Source organism: Monodon monoceros, unplaced genomic scaffold (genome assembly GCF_005190385.1).
Source record: "Monodon monoceros isolate NGI ecotype Baffin Bay Population unplaced genomic scaffold, NGI_Narwhal_1 Super_Scaffold_5, whole genome shotgun sequence".
NCBI classification, from domain to species: domain Eukaryota; kingdom Metazoa; phylum Chordata; class Mammalia; order Artiodactyla; family Monodontidae; genus Monodon; species Monodon monoceros.
In genome coordinates, this window is record NW_021703782.1 from 95,523,790 (window position 1) to 95,543,235 (window position 19,446).

The following is a 19,446-nucleotide window of genomic DNA, read 5'->3' on the forward strand; positions in this document are numbered from 1 at the left end:
GAGATTTGGCCCTGAAACTCTGCAGGGTGGGGACTTATAACTAAAGGCTTCAAAATAAGGTTAGGACCTCTGAAAGTCTACATGCTTAGTGAAAGAGTATACTAGGGAAAACATATCTATGTCTATGTCCTATACCTCAGAAAGATTTGAAATTTGAGTTTACACTGCGTAGTATGGTCTGGGAATGCCTAAACTGAAAAACTAACTAGAAAAAAAAAAAAGAAGAAGAAGAAGGGGGTTTCCCTGGTCGCGCAGTGGTTGAGAGTCCGCCTGCCGATGCAGGAGACACAGGTTCGTGCCCCGGTCTGGGAAGATCCCACATGCCGCGGAGCGGCTGGGCCCGTGAGCCATGGCCGCTGGGCCTGCGCGTCCGGAGCCTGTGCTCCACAGTGGGAGAGGCCACAACAGTGAGAGGCCCGCATACCGCAAAAAAACAAAAAAAAGAAGAAGAAGAAATCGTTCTAGACAAGTAATGTTCCAAGGGTACCTAGAAGTTATCCTCTGAGGGAGGATATAAACTTCACCTTGGGGACACATGATTGTCACAGATTAAAACCCAATGAACATGAGTTGACATGTCAAAATTTAAAAAACACAAAAATATAAGAGTAAGGGTCAGAAATCAACATCAGAGTTTTTATTAAATTTTGATTTTGATAATAAGTATGCATATTTGTATTTTAGTATAACCAAAAAAAGAAATATAATTAGAAAATATAGTCGGCAAAAATTAGATGGACGGACTAAGAAGGGCTAAAGAGTAGAAATAAAGAAATCCAGTACACCCAAATGAAAGCGAGAAAGGGGGAAAATAAATAAGCGGAGAAAAATAATGATAAATGGAAAGCACAAAGAAGATGGGAGAAATAAATCTAATACACTAGTCATTACACTAATCAGATTAAAGTCGACTATGAAAGTGAAGACTCTCAGGTTGGATTTAACTAAAGCTAAGTTCACTGAAAGGTAAAAGGTAAAGGAATGCAAAATATTTGCCAGGCAAATACTAACCAAAATGTTACATTAATATTATCATCAGGCAAAGGAAACATTAAGACCAAAAAAAATTCTAAGATAAAGAGTTCACCATATAAAGATAAAAGGAAGGTATATAATGATTTTGAGCTTGGATATACCAAATAACATGACCTGAAAATATATAAATCAAACATGACTCTTACCTAAAAAAAAAGTGATAAACCCATAATATTATGATATTTTGACATACCTTCCTCCATAATTAATAGAACAAGCAAACTAAAATAATGATATAGATGATTTTGAACAACACAAAAAATATGTCATCTGATAAAAATATATAGGACCCTGCTACTGAATTAAGTATAAATATTTTCTTCTAGGATATGTAGAACACTTTTTTTTTAAATTTACCATGTCCCAGGCCAAAAAATGGATCTCAGCAAATATCAAAGAATCAGTATCACATAGAACAGTATTTCTGTCCACAACACAGCACATAAATATATAAAGAAATGGACAAGTAGATAAATGAAGAAGATAAAAATTTTTGGTCAATTAAATGTATGACCAAAAAGCAAAAACCTTACACAAGTTAATAGCAGACAGAATTTATCAATGTATTAAAAGCCACACACTCAAACAGACACACGCATTGTGTCAAAGCTGAATTTTCCTAGAATAAGATGAGACTTTAAAGTTAGATGGTCTATGAATGTAATTCACAATACCAGCATATGAAATGATGTTTTAAAATAAAACTGTCTTACTAGATGCAGAATTTTAAAACTCTTAATAAAATCAGGTCCCTTCATGATAGAAAACAAAACAAAACTAGTAACACCATTGGTTCTACCTAAACCAGCTTGGCGAGAAATACCAACAAAATTTCTGAGGATTGAAAAGGGAGAAACTTGGGACTTCCCTGGTGGTTCAGTGGTTAAGAATCCGCCTGCCAATGCAGGGGAAAACAGGTTTGATCCTTGGTTCAGGAAGATCCCACATGCCATGGAACAGCTAAGCCCGTGAGCCACAGCTACTGAGCCTACATTCTATAGCCCGCGAGCCACAGCTACTGAGCCCAAACGCCACAACTACTGAAACCCGCGCTCCTAGAGCCTGTGCTCCACAGCAAGAGAAGCGAACGCAATGAGAAGCCCGTGCACCGCAAGGGGGAGTAGCCCCCCGCTCGCCGCAACTAGAGAAAGCCCGCAGGCAGCAACGAAGACCCATCGCAACCATAAATAAATAAATAGATAGATAGATAGGTAAATAAATAAAACTATCATTATCCTCATCTGTAAGAGACTACAAAGAAAAATTAATAAGAATCAACAAATTACTGGAATGAATAAAACAGCCTATGAGAACATATGAATAGAATATCAATTTATAAATTATTTTTTGTCAGCTACAAGACATGAGGATACAAGTAGAGATACACATGCACATGGATGCATACATGTGTGTGGATGGATAGATAGATTAAAGCTATCATGTACTGTAGTACTGGCATCTATAAAATGCTTAGAGTTAGGGATATATCCCTAATAAAAGCTCATCACAATTTTTATGAAGAAAGCCTTAAAACTTTACTGAAATCATAAAAGAAGACCTAAATAAATAAAGAGATAAACTGTGTGTATAAATGGGGGATACAATGCCATAAAGAAGTCTTTTATCCTCAAATGCATCTATAAACTCAGTGAAATTGGAATTAAAATCACAACAGGCATTTCAAAAAAGGAAACTAAAATTTCACATGAGAGAGCAAAAAGGGTCTTTTGCTAAAACCAAAGTATAGAATGGACTTGTAGCATAAATCGACTTGTTTAAAACTATGGAAATTAAGACAGACTGCTATTGATAAGATAATAGAAAAAAAATAGACTAATGAAACAAGATAACCCAGAAAAAAAAAACTTATCTAAGTTCTGAATGATATATGGCAAAGGCAACATCACAATTCAGTAGTGAAAGGATTAACTTTCACATAAATAACGTCAGACAAATGATTCATCCCTATTTGGGGGGAAAACAATCCTTACCACACATCATTTAAAAAACTATTTGTAGTTGATTGAAGCCATACATGTAAAAATAAAACTTAAAGCTATTGAAAGGAAATAGGGGATACTATTTTAATACCTTGGAGCAAAGAAACGTTTATTCAACAAGCCATGAAAAGGACAATCAAGAAGGAAATGATTAAAAAATTTAATTCAACAAAACAACCTAAACAGAATGAAAAAAACAAATCTAGGAGTCACAGACTTAGAAATGTTATTTGCAGAGCTTTTCAGTACAAAGGATTAGTACCCAGTAACTATAAATGCATGACATATCAGTAAAGAAAAAGAACCCAACTTAAAATAGGCCAAAGTGATGAACAAGCAATCAGCATGCTAGAAACATATGTGGTCTGCAAACACATGAAATGATACTCAGGCTTGTTGGTAATCAGGGAAACACAAAGTAAAATAGTAACTAAATACCATTTAATACCCATCAGATTGGCCAAAAATCAAATGTTTGGTGGAATCAAGTGCAGCCAGGGACCTGGAACAATGGGAAATCTGCTGGTAGGTGTGTTAATTGGTACAATGATTTTGGATAATAATTTGGCAATATCTAATAAAGCTGAAGGTGCAATTATCTTTAACCTAGCGGTACCACTTTAGATATATTTCCTTCAGAAACTCTTGCTTTATGTGCAAAGGAACATGAACGCAAATGTTTAAGGCAACGTTATTGGAAATAACAAAAAAGATTACATAATAATGATACTACTAATAAGAGAGATATAACCCAGGTGCCTATCAGGAAAGAATGGTCAGATGTAGTATGTTATGTTCATACAGTAAAAGACTTATGTCAGTGAAAATAATGAGCTAGATCCACGTGCAGATCTATTGATCATCTACGTGATCAATATGTATGATCTCAAAAGCAATGCTTGGTAAAAAAAATAAATAAAGTCAGATGCATAATAATAAATGTAGTATTAAAACATCTGGGAGGTTCAAAACATGCAAAACAATACGTACGTTCAAGAAGTATAAAAACATTCATGGGAGAGAGGGAAATGGGATACAGGAAGAGCACACGGGTAGGTTGAAAACAAATATATAAAACAGTATATTTTATTTCTTTTACACCAAAAATAAAAGATATGGAGAAAATATGGCAAAAGGTTATAATTTGACAAAGCTGGGGAGTAAGTGTACAGACATTTGTTATAGTGGTCTTTGTACTCTTCTATGCGATTAATGTATTTTCTATTTAAAACAATTGTAATGGTATGTGTAAAGTCCCTTGGCACATCATCTCAGGCTCAAAAAGTGATCGTTTCCTTCTCTTCCCATTCTTGGCTGGAAGATGGTATACAGAGTGCCCAGGCATTACCCTCTCACCCTTAGTCCCAGGCAGCACTGGAATACTTGGGCTCTTCCTAAGCCAGAGGCATCCTAGGTGCTCCCCCTACCGTGTCTCCCAGCTCAGTCAATCTGGGTGGTGGATCCTGAACTGTACCCGTTCTCAGTGCGGGATTTTAACTGCTGAGGCAGCTCCTAGCTTGTAGAAAATCTCAGGGCAGAAAGATGCAGCACCTCATTCCTCATTAAATTAGAGCTGCTCGTCACATTCTTCCCAGATTCCTATTTTGTAGATGAAGAAATGGATGCTCAGAGAGAGGAAATGGCTTGCCCATGGTGAGTGAGTCAGTGGTGGTGTTTAAAAGGATGTGTGTCTCCCCTGACTTCTGGAACTTTCCAACTGGTCTTTGTATGGATACTCTACTTGATTCCAAAACTAGGTCTTCTAACTTCTATTCTGCTATATTTTCCAGTTTATAACAGCTGTGGCTTCCATCTCCAGATAGCACTGTCTTGGGATGGAATTAGACTTGGCTCAAGTCCCTGCCCTCTGACAAAAGCAGTGTGACTATAGGCAGATAACTTAACCTTCCTAAGTGTTAGTTTCCTTATCTGAAAACTTTTCATAGTAATTATTCAAGGGACCGTTGTTTTGATTAAATGATAGTATTCATATGAAGGCATAGTGCTTGGCATATGATAAATAGGAAACAAATGGAAACTACAATTGCTATAATTATTGCAGAAGGTGGAATATCAAAAAAGTATAACACAGTTTAGTTACACAGACTATTTGGAGACATAGAGTGTGATAAATGAATGCTATAATATGGAAACAATAGGAGGCCAATAAGGAGGAATCAAGAGGCTCAGAGAGGGGCTTCCCTGGTGGCGCAGTGGTTGAGAGTCCGTCTGCCGATGCAGGGGACATGGGTTCGTGCGCCGGTCCGGGAAGATCCCGCATGCCGCGGAGCGGCTGGGCCCGTGAGCCATGGCCACTGAACCTGCGCGTCCGGAGCCTGTGCTCCGCAACGGGAGAGGCCACAACAGTGAGAGGCCCACGTACCGCAAAAAAAAAAAAAAAAAAAAAGAGAGGCTCAGAGAGAGTTTCCTAGAAGAAGCAAAATGGAATATTTCCATTGTGCAATGAGTTTCTCCCTCCCTCTTTCTCCTATTGTACTTTCATAGCTCTCATTTTACCTTCACATTGGTATGGGAGAAGAATCATATATCTTAATTAAAAGATAGAAAAACAGACCGAAAGAAGTAAAGTGACTTCTTTACTTTACTTAAAATTATGGTAATTTTAAGTATTTTAAGAAATACTTTTTTTAATTTTAAGAAATAGACGTTTGCCAAAAGCTAAGTCATGGGGGTACTTAGCCTCCTTAATAACATACATATTCTTAAGATAATGATTTTATAATATGTAACTAAATTTTCTATAAGGTTGTGCTCCAAATTTGATACACATTACCATCAATACATTTTCTGAGGAGAAATACTGAAAAATCTTACCACTTAGGAATGTCAGTATTTTTGTTTCTAATTGCCAGAAATGCAAACCTAAGGCAGATATGTCATTTGAGACATTTGTGAAACAATGATGGTTAAACATTAAAAACATTAAAAAAAAGAAGTCATACCAAGGCTGCAAAAAAACAACCCTTCAAAATAATCTCATCACGTTTAAATACTGTCATTTACTAGCTAAAAACATGAAATTAATGTGAGATGCAGTGTGAAGAATTAATGATTAACTACTAGTGGAGGTTAGCTTTTTAAATAAAGATAAAATAAAATGGCCCTCAGAATTCTATGAGAGAAATCAGAAGTGATGAAGCTAATCATGTTTCAGATGAAGTGGTAAAATTTTAGTTCCAAACAAAGAGTAAAGAGGTTTCAGCTTGGTAGCATGCTCCCATCACTGCACTAAGTGGGGAGATATTGAGCAGGAGAGTAGCTTTGGATCTAAGAATATTCTGATGGTGTTGGAAAGACTGGAAAAGGGAGATGCTGGAGGCAGGAGGGCAAGCCAGAGGCTGCTTCAGCCATCAAGTATGGGATGTAGGTGGCAGCAGGGGTGCAGAGGGAATGACATGGAAGCTGTTGGGTGGGGGAAATTGACAAGGCTTAGGGTCTGCCTGGATGTGGGAGGCTCAGGAGGGGAAGGAGTTCAAGTGACAGCATAAGACTTTCCAGATGGTTTTCAGAGCAGCTGAAAGGAACAACTTGACATAAATGTCCTACTTTTAGACCAACCATGAAATAGGTCCTAACCTCCAGCAAAGCCTTCAGAAGCCACTACCCTGTCCTTCTGAAAGAACTCTCTTCTACCTTAGGCTCTTGAGAAAAGAGCCCTAGTTTAGCATTAATGGTAACTTTAACTCGGAGAACATGTAGTTTTATCACAAGAATTCTTCAGTGGAAAAATATAATCTTTTTAATAGCATTTGTATCCTGTTCTTTCTTCCCTAGCTTTTTATGAAGGGAATGACTTGGGCTTCTGTTTTCCTATCTGAAAACTTGGAATAACAGCCCCTGCTTCAAAGAGCCACTCTCCGGCTTCTGTGAGATAATGATGCATGTGCCACGCACACACAGTTTGTAAGGAGGGTTATTAAGGTTTCTCTACCAATCAGATATGTTCTGTGTGATGCTGGTGGGTAACAAGGAGGACAGTAGTGGAAGTTACTGGGGGACAGATGTTGCCCCAGGGTAAAGACAAACCTTCTGGGATCCACAAATTGCAGAAGTTGAGAATAGCCACCTAGAGAGACAGCAAGCTGCAGGCAATGAGGGTGTTCTACCCAAACGATATGGTAGAAAAGAGACTTTCCATCAAGCTATGGCACACATGATAGATGGTGGCCTCATTCATCTTCATGGGTTTACCAGACCAAGTTTATATATAGTTATCTGTCACTTCTTCCCTTCTAGGAAAGAGAGCACAGCATAATTCCAGTGAGTGAGAATGTTGCTAATTCAGCAGTAATTGTAATGGGTTAACATTTGTTTAACTATCTATCAATCGCTGGGCACATAGGTGCTTTATATATGTTCTTACATTCGATCTGTGGGAAAAGGCTGTGAAACTAGGTTTATGGCTAATTTGAAATAGGCTCCTGCCTATGACTTCTCAGCTAGCAAATGATGAAGCCAGGGTGGAAACACATGTTTGCTTGCCTCACAGTGGTGTTTCCTGAGAAGGAGAGGAAGGGGAGGAGGGAGGGCAAGGCATGGGGAGGAGGAGAGCATTCACAAATATTAGCAGAGCACCTAAATATTATCATCCATAAATCATTTGGACACACACCACAAATGAAAAGCACAATGTAGAGAAGTAATTTTCACACTCTCATGCTTTTCCACAGAAGTGCTCCATCTGCTTCAGACAGTGACCATATGCCCCCAGTGGCCTGGGAGGTAGCCTGAAGAAACATCTTTATTTTATTCCGTAACACGGCCATGACTGTTTAATATAAAATGTACCTCCATATTTTAGAGAAAATTAATGTACAGTAGAATGCATGTCATCTTTATCTTGTACCTTCATGTTTCCCCTGGGAACATCACTCTTCCCCCTGCCACAGTATTCCAGCTTTAGAAGCATTATCTGAAAATGTGTACATTCATTAGTCTAGAGGTGGTTAAAATATCCAGTAAACTTTTTTAAAGGCCTATAATTATATCAACAAATTAGCATTTCAGAGGTTTACAAGGCACCAGTTTTTCATACATTCATACATACAGTATCTCAAGATTTTTATGCATTTCATCCACTTAGTTTTCATTGACAGAGCACTGCTGGAATCCCCAGGGACTTCTGGTCTACCCTCAATATTCCTGTCTGCTCCAGCACTGCTGAAACAAACTCTTCTTTGGGTAATAAGCCCAACATTCTCAGGAAGGCTGTGTTCCTCACCAGCCTCCTTCAGTGCTCATAAACTCCAGCTCATCATTGCGTTGAGAGTCAGGAGACATTGTCTGACTGTTGTCGCTGCACCTGCTATCTTATTGGACTTATCCAGACAGCCCTAGCCCTCAGAGCAGCTGAAACAACAGATGGGCAGGAGAACTTGAGATGTTTTTGACACTGTCCTTTTGTTTATGGAATCCCCCCTCACCCCAACTCTGGAATCTGATAGGAATTCTCTTCATGACCATTTTGTGTTTTTTCCCATGACACATTTTTATTATTAAAAAGTAAGTAACTGGTGCAGAGGGAGATGAAAGAGAATAACATTTCCTTTTGAAAATGGTCAAAAAGGAAATGAGGATGGTGATTTGGTCATGTGGATAAATATACCTTTGCCTTGGAAGATAATTGGCAGTAGCCAGATTCCTTTGATGGCAGGGGAATTCAAGCAGGGAGATGAGAGGGGCTAAGAAGGGGAGGGGGGTAATCTGGTATAAGGTTGAGTGTGAGGAAGGTAGACCAGGCATTGCTCTAGGAGGTCTTGAGAGCAAAGGAGAGACGCAATCTAGGCAAATTGGAAAGCTAGCAGGAACCAATGCCTGGAATTGCGGTTCCGGGACAAGATGCCCCTTTGTAAGGAGTGAGATTGTTAAAACAAACCTGAACTAGGGATTAGGGAGGCAGACTGCAGGATATAATTTAATGTCATGTGGTTGTAAGCATTCTGCTTGATCTCTCTATGCCTCAGATCCATCATCTGTAAAATAAACATGAAACTACTAGTACACATGTAGTATTGTTTTGGTTCTCAAATGAGAAAACACATGGAAAGTGCTTGGCCCTGGTCCTGACATTCAATTAATAGACGCTGCTATTATTATTAATTTAGTCAAGAGTGAGAGGCACAGGGAGGAGCAAGTGGAAGGGAGATGGAGAATCACTGGATGTGAAACAGAAGGAAAGGGCTTGCTTGCTTGTAATGGGGTTTCTGCTCAGATCTTAAAAAGAGGGCAGTAGATCAGACAGTGCCCACAGAATCTCGCATGGTGCTTTCCCACCTCTGTGCCTTTGCTTCTCCCATTTATTTTTTCCTGGATGGCGTTCTCCCAAACACCTTCATTATGGGGCACATACCATACAATTCTTATCCACCAGGGTTATTGTAAGGGTTAAATTAAAGATAAAAAGTACCTAGTAATGTTCATGGTACTGTGTCATTTTAGGGACATTTAGATGCTACATTTTAGTGTAGTCCATCATGCATGGGAGAGTGCCTTAATCACAGTAGACATGAAAAATTCCTGGATAACTAACTTATATGTGGAATCTTAAAATATGACATAAACGAACATATCTATGAAACAGGAACAGACTCACAGACATAGAGAACAGCTTTGTGGTTGCCGCGGGGGGTGGGGGAGGGAAGGGTTAGGAGTTTGGGATTAGCAGATGCAAACTAGTACGCATAGGTTGGATAAACAACAATGTCCTACTGTATAGCACAGGGAACTCTATTCAATCTCCTGTGATAAACCATAATGGAAAAGAATATGAAAAAGAATATATATATGTATAACTGAGTCACTTTGCTGTCCAGCAGAAATTAACACAACATTGTAAATCAACTCTACCTCAGTAAAATTTTTAAAAAAACAAATAAAATTATTGGATAATTAAATGTGCATGTGATATCAAAAACAAGCAAGACTGGTAGACATGTACTCAAGGGGATCCATTTTGTTTGTCCCCAGCCTCGCATCTGTATAGTTAATAGTCTTCTTTGTGTTTTCCAGGGATCTAAATCTTGGCAGCGTGTACCAGTACTGGGTCATCACTATTTCAGGAAACGAAGAGAGTGAGCCATCACCTGCTGCCACGTACATCCATGGAAGTGGGTACTGCGGTGATGGCATCATCCAGAAGTAAGTAGGCCTAACTAAAGAGAGGAGTGGGAGCGATGTTAAGTAGGCCAAGACATGGTCAGGGTGCCAAATAGAAGAGCTTACGGGATACCCTTCAGGGTTGAGCTGTGAGTTACGAGGGATCCTCAGCAGTCTGCCAGTTTGTCTGCAAGCAGCTCGCTGGCCTCAGAGAAAAGCAGTGATTCTTTTTTGAACAGACACGTTTCTCAAGCATGTAATACAATATAAGATTTCCATAGAGCTACCATTATGCACTTACTACCAGTATGCTCTTGTTCTGTGTGTACTACAAGGATTCTATTAGTTTTTTCCACCCCAGGCCACATTCACTTAACAGGACACAGTGCACCTAGGTTCAAACACTTTTACATTCTTTGCTAGTTACCATTTACATTTCTTAAAACTGCATGTTTATTTATTATTTCTGTTGTATTGTGTTATATCAACAATTTACAAACTGGGTCAGAGCCTTATAAAGACAGCAGAATATTTCAACTCTCTATAATGTTGAAACCGTGATGGTAAACAGTACTGCAGAGTGAATATTGAATGTGATTATAAGTTCAGGGAGGCAAGTGTAAAGATTCCACACGAGCAGCCAAAAAAGGAAAAGTGTGATTAGAAGATATAAAGCTGTGTGTCTAAAAAATGGATTTTATTGGATCATCAGTCCATCCATCCCCTGTCCACAGGGCAAGATGTTATACAACTGAGAAATAGTTGCAAGAAGCCATCAAGACTTTTGCATTGTTGGGGAAAAAAAAGTAAATCTTTGAGGTTTTTTTCCTCCAGAATAAGCACAGAAGTATTTTCGGTCACTAAATTGAATGGTTTTCTTCCTAGAGATGAAAAAGAGACCAAGAATCATGCACAATTAAGTTCCTTATTGCTAAAATTGTGTTCTTTATTGTGAATACAGTTACTAGTCACACTATTGCTAAGGGACTTTTAAAACTATTGGCAGATTTAATGATAAATGTTACGTATGGAGATGACACAGCAAGCTATTGGCAAAATTCCTTCATTAAATGGCACTGTTGGGTGTCACGTAATATCTGTGCAACATGGAATTGCAATGACTTTTTCTGTAGGGGGAGGGGCACTCTAAAGAGAATTTGTTTCACAGTTGGATGAAACCACTGATGTACAGAACATGAATCGGCTCATAGGTATAGTTCATATATGAAAGAGAAGGGCTCGATGACTATTTCTTTTAGTTTATCATTGACACTAGTGCTTGAGGTCAAGAGCAATTTAATTTGGTACTGATGATTTTGTGGTGTGTAATATACACTGGAAACCTGCTATGGAATGAAAGGACCAGATAGGAACACAGCAAGGATGACACAGTGACGCAAGGAAAGAGTTTGTACAAGAATACCCATCTGCACAGACATCTGTTATTGGCCAGCAGTTTGCTTTCTGGTCATGACTCAGCATTGAAGGGAAAAGTAGATGTCGAGAATATGATCAGATGCGGGCCAGTGAGTTACAACTGCCCAACTTACTGTGCAAAAAGATAACAGTATGTGTAAGATTCTGCACCCCCATACACACTGAAGTATGCCAGCTGTTACGAGAAAGGTACTAAGTCAAGTTTCTGAAATAACGAATTACTTTTTTTTAATGTTGACATTGATAAAGGCCAGTAATGATTATTTGCACAATTTCAAGTGGCTTGCTGAAGTGATGTATCTCAGGGATATATATTCATGTCTTAAATGTCCTGCGTGTATAATTTCAAAGCTGAATTATCTCAATTTCCATACGGAGGAGATAATATAAGGATTTTTAAGGGTTGAATTGTGATGCAAACCACCTGATTGCCAAGAATTTGACTCCTCAAGCATAGAAGATAAAACTCCTCGCTTGTCAGAGAATGAAATTGATGGCGTGCTGTCATGTGTAAGATCCTCCTCCAAATGCAACAACCAAACATGAAGATATGGTTTCTGGTGCTTAATGTAACAAAAGTGGGCAAAGGGAAGATAGTCACTGTTTTCTCTCACATTAAGACATCGACTTCTAGCTTTTTTTTTTTTTTTTTTTGTGGTACGCGGGCCTCTCACTGCTGTGGCCTCTCCCGTTGCAGAGCACAGGCTCTGGATGCGCAGGCTCAGCGGCCATGGCTCACGGACCCAGCCGCTCCGCGGCACGTGGGATCCTCCCGGACCAGGGCACAAACCCGTGTCCCCTGCATCGGCAGGCGGACTCTCAACCACTGCGCCACCAGGGGAGCCCTGACTTCTAGCTTTTGATGCAGCTGTTGTCTGATGGAACCCTGAGCACCTGAGTCTCCAGGGAAGGTGCCCTATCATCTGTGGGTACAAGACTGAGCTACGTATCCAGAATATCCAGGAAACAGTCACGATCATTGCTGACAACCCATAATTGTGATTTGGGATTTTCTAATTTAGCACGAGGAATAAGAAAAGAAACTCACTAGGTGTAGGAAGTGATCTATGGTTCAGTCTGTCCATTTTGGAATCAGATATAGGTGCACTGGTGAAACACTGCAAACAATATTATTCTTCTCACTGATCTAAAACTACTACTACTACTAGTAGTAGTAGTAGTAGTAGTAGTAATTTAAATAGTTTTCTTAACAAAGATTTTTAGTATTTTTTTACCTAGAATTACTATCCTGCATAGACATCAAATACGTGTTGAATTACCTGCAGGTACCAAATAGTTGTTGACATACTTGGTAGAAAACTGCATGCAGCTTATGGATGATTCCCTAAGCAAAAACAAAACAAAACAAAATAAACTTTGAAGGAAAGAAAGGATGCCGTCTTCACTAACTGGATTTTTCATGGGATGATACACGCTAATTTACTGTACATATGCAAAGGAATTTACAGCACTCAGTGAGGGCCCTGATGAATGAAAGCACTGGATGAGTCTTGTAATGATAATTATAAATATTCATGGAGACTCTACTGGGCAGGAGGCACTGTGCTACATTATGATCTCCTTGGGTCCTGCCAACAACCACGTGAGATAGGTCTTATTACCATACTTTACGAAAGAGACAACTTGCACACAAAGACTAAAATGGTTCTCTGAAGCTTACACACCCAGTAAGGAGCAAAACCAAGATGTGAGCCCAGGGCCCAGGTTCACATCTGGATTTACCATTGCCTTGCTGTGACTGACAGCCCTGCAAAACTGACAAGTGAAGGAGTAACCACGTGCTATCGGCTCTGTCCCAGACACTGTGCCAGGAGTCAGGGTGCTAGGATGACAAAGCCTCTGTCACGTCCTTTGGCATCTTAAAGCCTAGGATAGAGTGCTCTCAAGTAACAGGCAAAGGCAGTCAGTTTGACAAGTGCTCTGATAGATGGAGCCCCTTGTCTTTGGACTCAGAGAAGATGGCCACCCACTCCAGCCTGGGAGGTCAAAGAGGGTTTCTCAGAACCTGTCTATCTAATGATAGATCTGTCATGCCTAGAAGATATTTGTGGTGACCCTAATGTTTTGCTTAAACCAATAGAACATATTGTTTGGGTGGTGAGGGAACGGGTTAGAAGTGTTCTTTGTGGCTTAGGGAAACCAGCCCAGGTTAAAAAAAAAAAAAAAAATCTCTCCCCAGATAACCCACGAAATAGCTAAGAAGCACAAGGCCACCACCAATTTCCAGTGCAAGATTTGCTGGCAGAGACTGGAATATGGGCCCAGCTTGGAATATATCAGCAGAATTCTTTTCTCATGGGTTTGCAGACAGGAGAGAAATTGGGTGGCTCTTCAGAGATCAATGCAATGTCCTAGTCATTGTAAGGATTGATTACAAGGCACCGTCCTGCTACTCTGACACCTCCTAAAAGCAACAAACATTTCCCAGTGTAATTGCCCGGGTGAAAGGCAAAGTCTGAGGCTTCTTCCATGCTGGGACAGGTCCCAGCTGGTCTCTGGGGATGAAGGGGCAACTGCCACACACTCTGCGGAGACCCCCCCAGGACAGGTGGGTGGGCATGGGAGCTGTGACTCTCTGAGCATCTAAACTGTATGTCGCACGCCAGGCCAGCCGCATTAAGTTACGTTCCATTTTTGCACCAACGCTAAGGAGTAGGTGTAATTATCTCCATTTTAGCCCACGAGAAGACTGAGATTCAACGCCCCGGACAGCACTGTCCAATGGATTTTTCTGCAATACTGGAAATAGGTTCTGTGCTGTCCAATATATTTGCCACTCCCTACATCCAGCTATGGAGGACTTGAAATGTGGTTAGTGTGACTAAGGAATGGAAAGTTTAATTATTTTTTATTTTAATTGATGTAAATTGTCAAAGAAATATCAGGGAGAGAGAGAGATTAAGGGACTTGTCTGAGATCACCCAGTTTGGAACATGGGGCTCTAAACCCAAGTTTCTGTTACTAAAAGGATGGGAGGGACTTCCCTGGTGGCTCAGTGGTTAAGAGTCCGCCTGCCAATGCAGGGAACATGGGTTCGAGCCCTGGTCCGGGAAGATCCCGCGTGCCGCAGAGCAACTAAGCCCGTGTGCCACAGCTACTGAGCCTGCGCTCTAGAGCCCACGAGCCACATCTACTGAAGCCCGCACGCCTAGAGCCCATGCTCCGCAACAAGAGAAGCCACCGCTATGAGAAGCCCATGCACCGCAACGAAGAGTAGCCCCCGCTCACCGCAACTAGAGAAAGCCCGCATGCAGCAACAAAGACCCAATGCAGACAAAATGCAGATAAATAAATAAATGGATGGGAGTTTTCCAGAAAGTGGTAACCCATCCAGACTTTCAGTTGTTACTCCTCCTTCCCTTTCCCTAGGTCCAATTCAGAGAGCATTGCTCATTTTCTGCCCATCCTAACCACTGCAGAATCATCCTTAGGTGACGGAAATAATTCCTCAAAATAAAACGAGAGGAGGCATTTTTATTCCTTAACAGCATAGGACACAGGCCTTAGAGTTCTTGACACTATGAAATGACACACCCAATGGAGAAGGCAGTGTTTTCTGATCTAAGGAAGATCAAACCTGAACACATGGATGGAGAAAATCTTTACCTTTAAGTGCAATGGGGGTATGGGGATAGGGCTAACGCAGGGCATCGTGAAGAACAGCAGTTGTACCTTAGAGACTCCAAAATTCTCTTCAAATTCTCAATTTTAAAGTGGAAGTGATGGGTCTTCCCTGGTGGCGCAGTGGTTAAGAATCCACCTGCCAGTGCAGAGGACTCGGGTTTGAGCCCCGGTCCAGGAAGATCCCACATGCCGCGGAGCAGCTAAGCCCATGCACCACAACTACCGAGCCCGTGTGCCATAACTACTGAAGCCCGCGCGCCTAGAGCCCATGCTCTGCAACAAGAGAAGCCACCACAGTGAGAAGCCCACGCACCACAACGGAGAGTAGCCCCTGCTCAATGCAACTAGAGGAAGCCCACATGCAGCAAAAAAGACCCAACACAGCCAAAAATGAATAAATAAAAATTTTAAAATAAATAAATTTAAAAAATAAAATGGAAATGTGATTTCCCAGACACGCTGGAGCAAAGTCTGTGCATCCATTTGTTCATTCATCCTCCTGTTACTCCCATCTGACTTGCTAACTTAACTAAGGAGATCTCAGCAAATGGGTTTGAAGCAGGACTTCTACTTTGTCATCAGAAACACAGTAAGGCAAACATAATAGAATCTCACAAATTCACCTTGTACGCATCTCATTTGGAAGAAACAGAAAACTCAGACAGGGAAAGGGACTTGCCCGAGGCCTCACCAGAAAGTTCCTGACCCCGGAGAGGGACTTTTCCATGTCCAGCTGTGGGTCTGAAGCTGATCTGACAAATTTCCCCCTCTATATCCATTCTGCAGAAGCCAAGGTGAAGAATGTGATGACATGAATAAGATCAATGGGGATGGCTGCTCCCTTTTCTGCCGACAGGAAGTTTCCTTCAATTGCATCGGTAAGTCCTTGTCCTTTCTCTGGGCCTGGCTGGAGAAGTGGACAGCGCAGAATGGCTCGTCAGTTACAGTAACAGCAATAGTTGTAACTAAATGATAATTCACTCCTTTATATTACACATATTTATTGAGTACCTCCTAGGGGGCCGGGCACTGTTGTAGGTACTAGTGAATGCAGCAATGGAAACAAACAAATGGCAGGTATCCCTGCCCTCATGGAGCTTATGATCTCATAGATGATGGTGATGATGGGCAACCCTTTTGATCAAGCTTTACCTTACGTACATTATTCCTTTTCTTCATGCCAACTTCCAGGTTAATTATTAGCATAGATTTTTAAGGCTTTTATTCTTACTTTAGAGATGAGAAAAAGCAAAAGCCAGAGAGATTTTAAAACAGGTCCAGAGTCACACAGGTTAGGATTGAAGACAGAACCAGGACTCGAACCTGATTTTGTCCGATTCTCACACACAAGCTCAGTTCATTTTGCTATACAGCCTCTAGCCAGGATCTAGTCTCTCTGACTTGAGGAAAGAGAAATAACAGACCAGCAGACCAGCAGACCAGCCTGTGTTTAGAAAGCAAATGTCCTTTTCCCACCTTTATGGAGTCAGATGGGAAATTTGTTTTCCTCTGCCTTCCCCAGGAGTCTGGCTGATCTTGTTGTTTTAGCCCCACTTGGGAGGCCCTGGTCAGCCCGGGGCTGGTAAACAGACGGGGGCTGGGGGGCAGGGATGGAATTTTGAGCTGGCCCAGATGAGATCATGCTTCCTTTAAGATGCAAATCGATACCTGAAGATCAAAGGTCCCCTGGCTAATCCCCTGGGCTGGAGGTGAAAACTAATCACAATTCATTTGCAAGTACAAAAGAGAGAGGTGTTCCATCTAAGGAAGGGATGAAAACGTCAGTGGGAAGATTTCTCACTGAAAGGCAATTTTCTAGGAGGACTAAAGGGGAGGAAATGTCATCGGTTCCTCGCGTTTGCAGCACATTGCAGGCGAGCTTTTAGACCTTTCTTCCCCTGGTATATTGTGAGCTCTGTGAGGTTTTTACCGTGTATCATTTACCTTGTATTCCATTCTCAGACACATTTATTGAGCACCTACTATCTCCTTGGCACCACGTGTGGGCTGAGCAACACAATAGAGGTGTCCCCAAACTGTTCGTGGATGGAAAGAAAGGAAGATGTGGAGGGAGGAAGAGCAGGACAGTTTCCGGTCAGGGCCTTGGGTTTTTAAAGGGCAGAAGATTTTTTTTTTCTCTCTTCTCTGTTGATTTGAGTATGAATCATAATAAAACCTTGATATGAGCCTAGTGGTAGGGTGGAAAGAGCCTTGGACTAAATTTAAGAAAACCAGGATCTCTGGTCCCAGCTGTGCTGAGAACTTGCTGCTTGAAGCTGGCCAAGTCACTTCCCTAGACTGGACCTCAGTTTACCTCCCATAAATTGAAAGGATTGGGTTAGGTGGTCTCTAAGAGCCTTATCTGCACTTCTGTTGTATGGTTTCCAGAATGTGTGACGATTTCTCAGAATCGTGAGTTCTGCTTGAACCACCTCTTGCCTTTGCCATCATCCTCATGGCGCCCAACATCACTGTCAGATCTTGCTGGAGGGTGTCCACCTATTTTACTGCCACTAAGATGGCATGTGACTTCAGCGCTTATGGGAAGAAGGTACGATGTGGTTAAGTTAGGATATGGTACTGTCCATGGAACAGATCTGCCAATTACAATCCTTGGGCCAGAACTGGCCTACTGCCTATATTTGTAAATAAAGTTTTCTAGAACACAGCACACCCATCTCTTATTATCTATGGCTGCTTTTTTGCTACGACCCTAGAATTGAGTGGTTGCAACAGAGACCCTGTGGGCCAAAGAGCCTTAAATATTTACTATCTGGCCCTTTACAGACAACATTTGCTGGTCCACGGATTTGGGGGTCACTGATACTATTGGTTGCTGGAGCCTAGTGCAAAGAGGAGGTGAAAGTTATGACATGGTTCACCATTTCTTAGAAAAATAACTGAATTTTATACATACAGTGGTAAGGCTTAGGAGACTGTGAGTCCAGTCCTATCTTGCTTTAGCTCTTTGGGTATTCCTTCCCCACCTACACTTTGGCCAAAATGACTGGAATAGATCATGATTTTCAAGCTGTGTTAACTGAAAGGCTTAAGAGGAGAGGAGTGAAGATGAGGGAGTTACCAAGAGGATGAGACTTGGAGCCTCATACATCCACTTTATATACTGTTATTCTGTAGTGCACCCTAAGCGTCCTGCTGCTGCTGCTATGTGCTGAACACCTGTTGTATGCCGAGCACATTTATAACTCTCATTCTCCTAACGACCCTTTTAGTGCCTGCTTTTCAAAAGAGGAGGCTGAGGCATGGGGAAGTGAACTAAGGATATGCAGTGAGGTGGTAGAGCTGGGACTTCCACCCAGAGAGTCTGACTCCAGAGCTAACTGTGCTGAGCTTCCTGCAAGATATTTTTTACAGGACAGCTCTTGGTCTTGTAGGGCTTTGGCGGTGAGCAAGGAACATACTACTGTGGAGCAATTCGTGTAACGAATTAATGGAATGGAATACAGAACTGTCGGTGGTGTGGATGGTGTCCAGGGAAGGCTGTCTGTTCCCCCTGCGTATTGAGTTTGGTTGTGTTAGAGGAAGGACCTCAGCTATGCACCCCCCAGCTCACCATTTAGAATTCCATTAGGGAGACACAGAGATTCAGGACATTCCAGGAAGAAAGGAGTCTGTCCAGAGATCCCATTGCCTAGGAACTATATTCCAAGGACGAACTCCATGGCTTTGAGTCTAGAAAGGCATCTTCCTCAAAGAAGAATAGTTGAAAACTAGACAGTGAATCTGTGGCTCCCAGAAGATCCAGGTTTAATGAGTCACAGAAATGAGACTGGAGTGTGGGAGGCTTGGCTGGGGTGGATGCTGTTCTCATCACTGCATGTGTCAAGACGGTGATCGAGATGGTAGCCAAGAGAACAGGCTTGAATGAGACTGACTTGGGTTGATATATGGCTTAGACATGGGACCTTCGCTAAGCTTCAGTGTTCTCATCCAGAAAATGGTAACAGTCCTGGGACTTAATTGTGGAAGATATTTACCAACATTTGTGGACACTTACTATCTGAATCCCTTTCCTAGATTTAGGAAAAAAACTCTCCTTGTTGTAATAATAGTGAGGCAGAGCCCCACGACAGAAGTTGGTCATGCAAGCATCTCCTCCTCCCAGCCTCCCTTTGTAGCTGAATGTGGGCATGTGACCTACACTTTCCCCCTGACCCCCAATCATACACACCAACCCAAGACTGAATCAGAA

The 19,446-nt window shown here is 41.4% G+C and overlaps 1 protein-coding gene across 1 annotated transcript in view; it reads left to right on the forward strand.

Moving 5' to 3' along the window:
• The window catches only part of PAPPA (pappalysin 1), a 253,443-nt gene that overhangs the window by 102,863 nt on the left and 131,134 nt on the right, over positions 1–19,446 (forward strand). The window contains exons 9-10 of the mRNA XM_029203474.1: positions 10,065–10,193; positions 16,020–16,111. Coding sequence (XP_029059307.1) covers positions 10,065–10,193; positions 16,020–16,111 — 221 coding nt within the window. The remainder of the gene's footprint in view (positions 1–10,064; positions 10,194–16,019; positions 16,112–19,446) is intronic.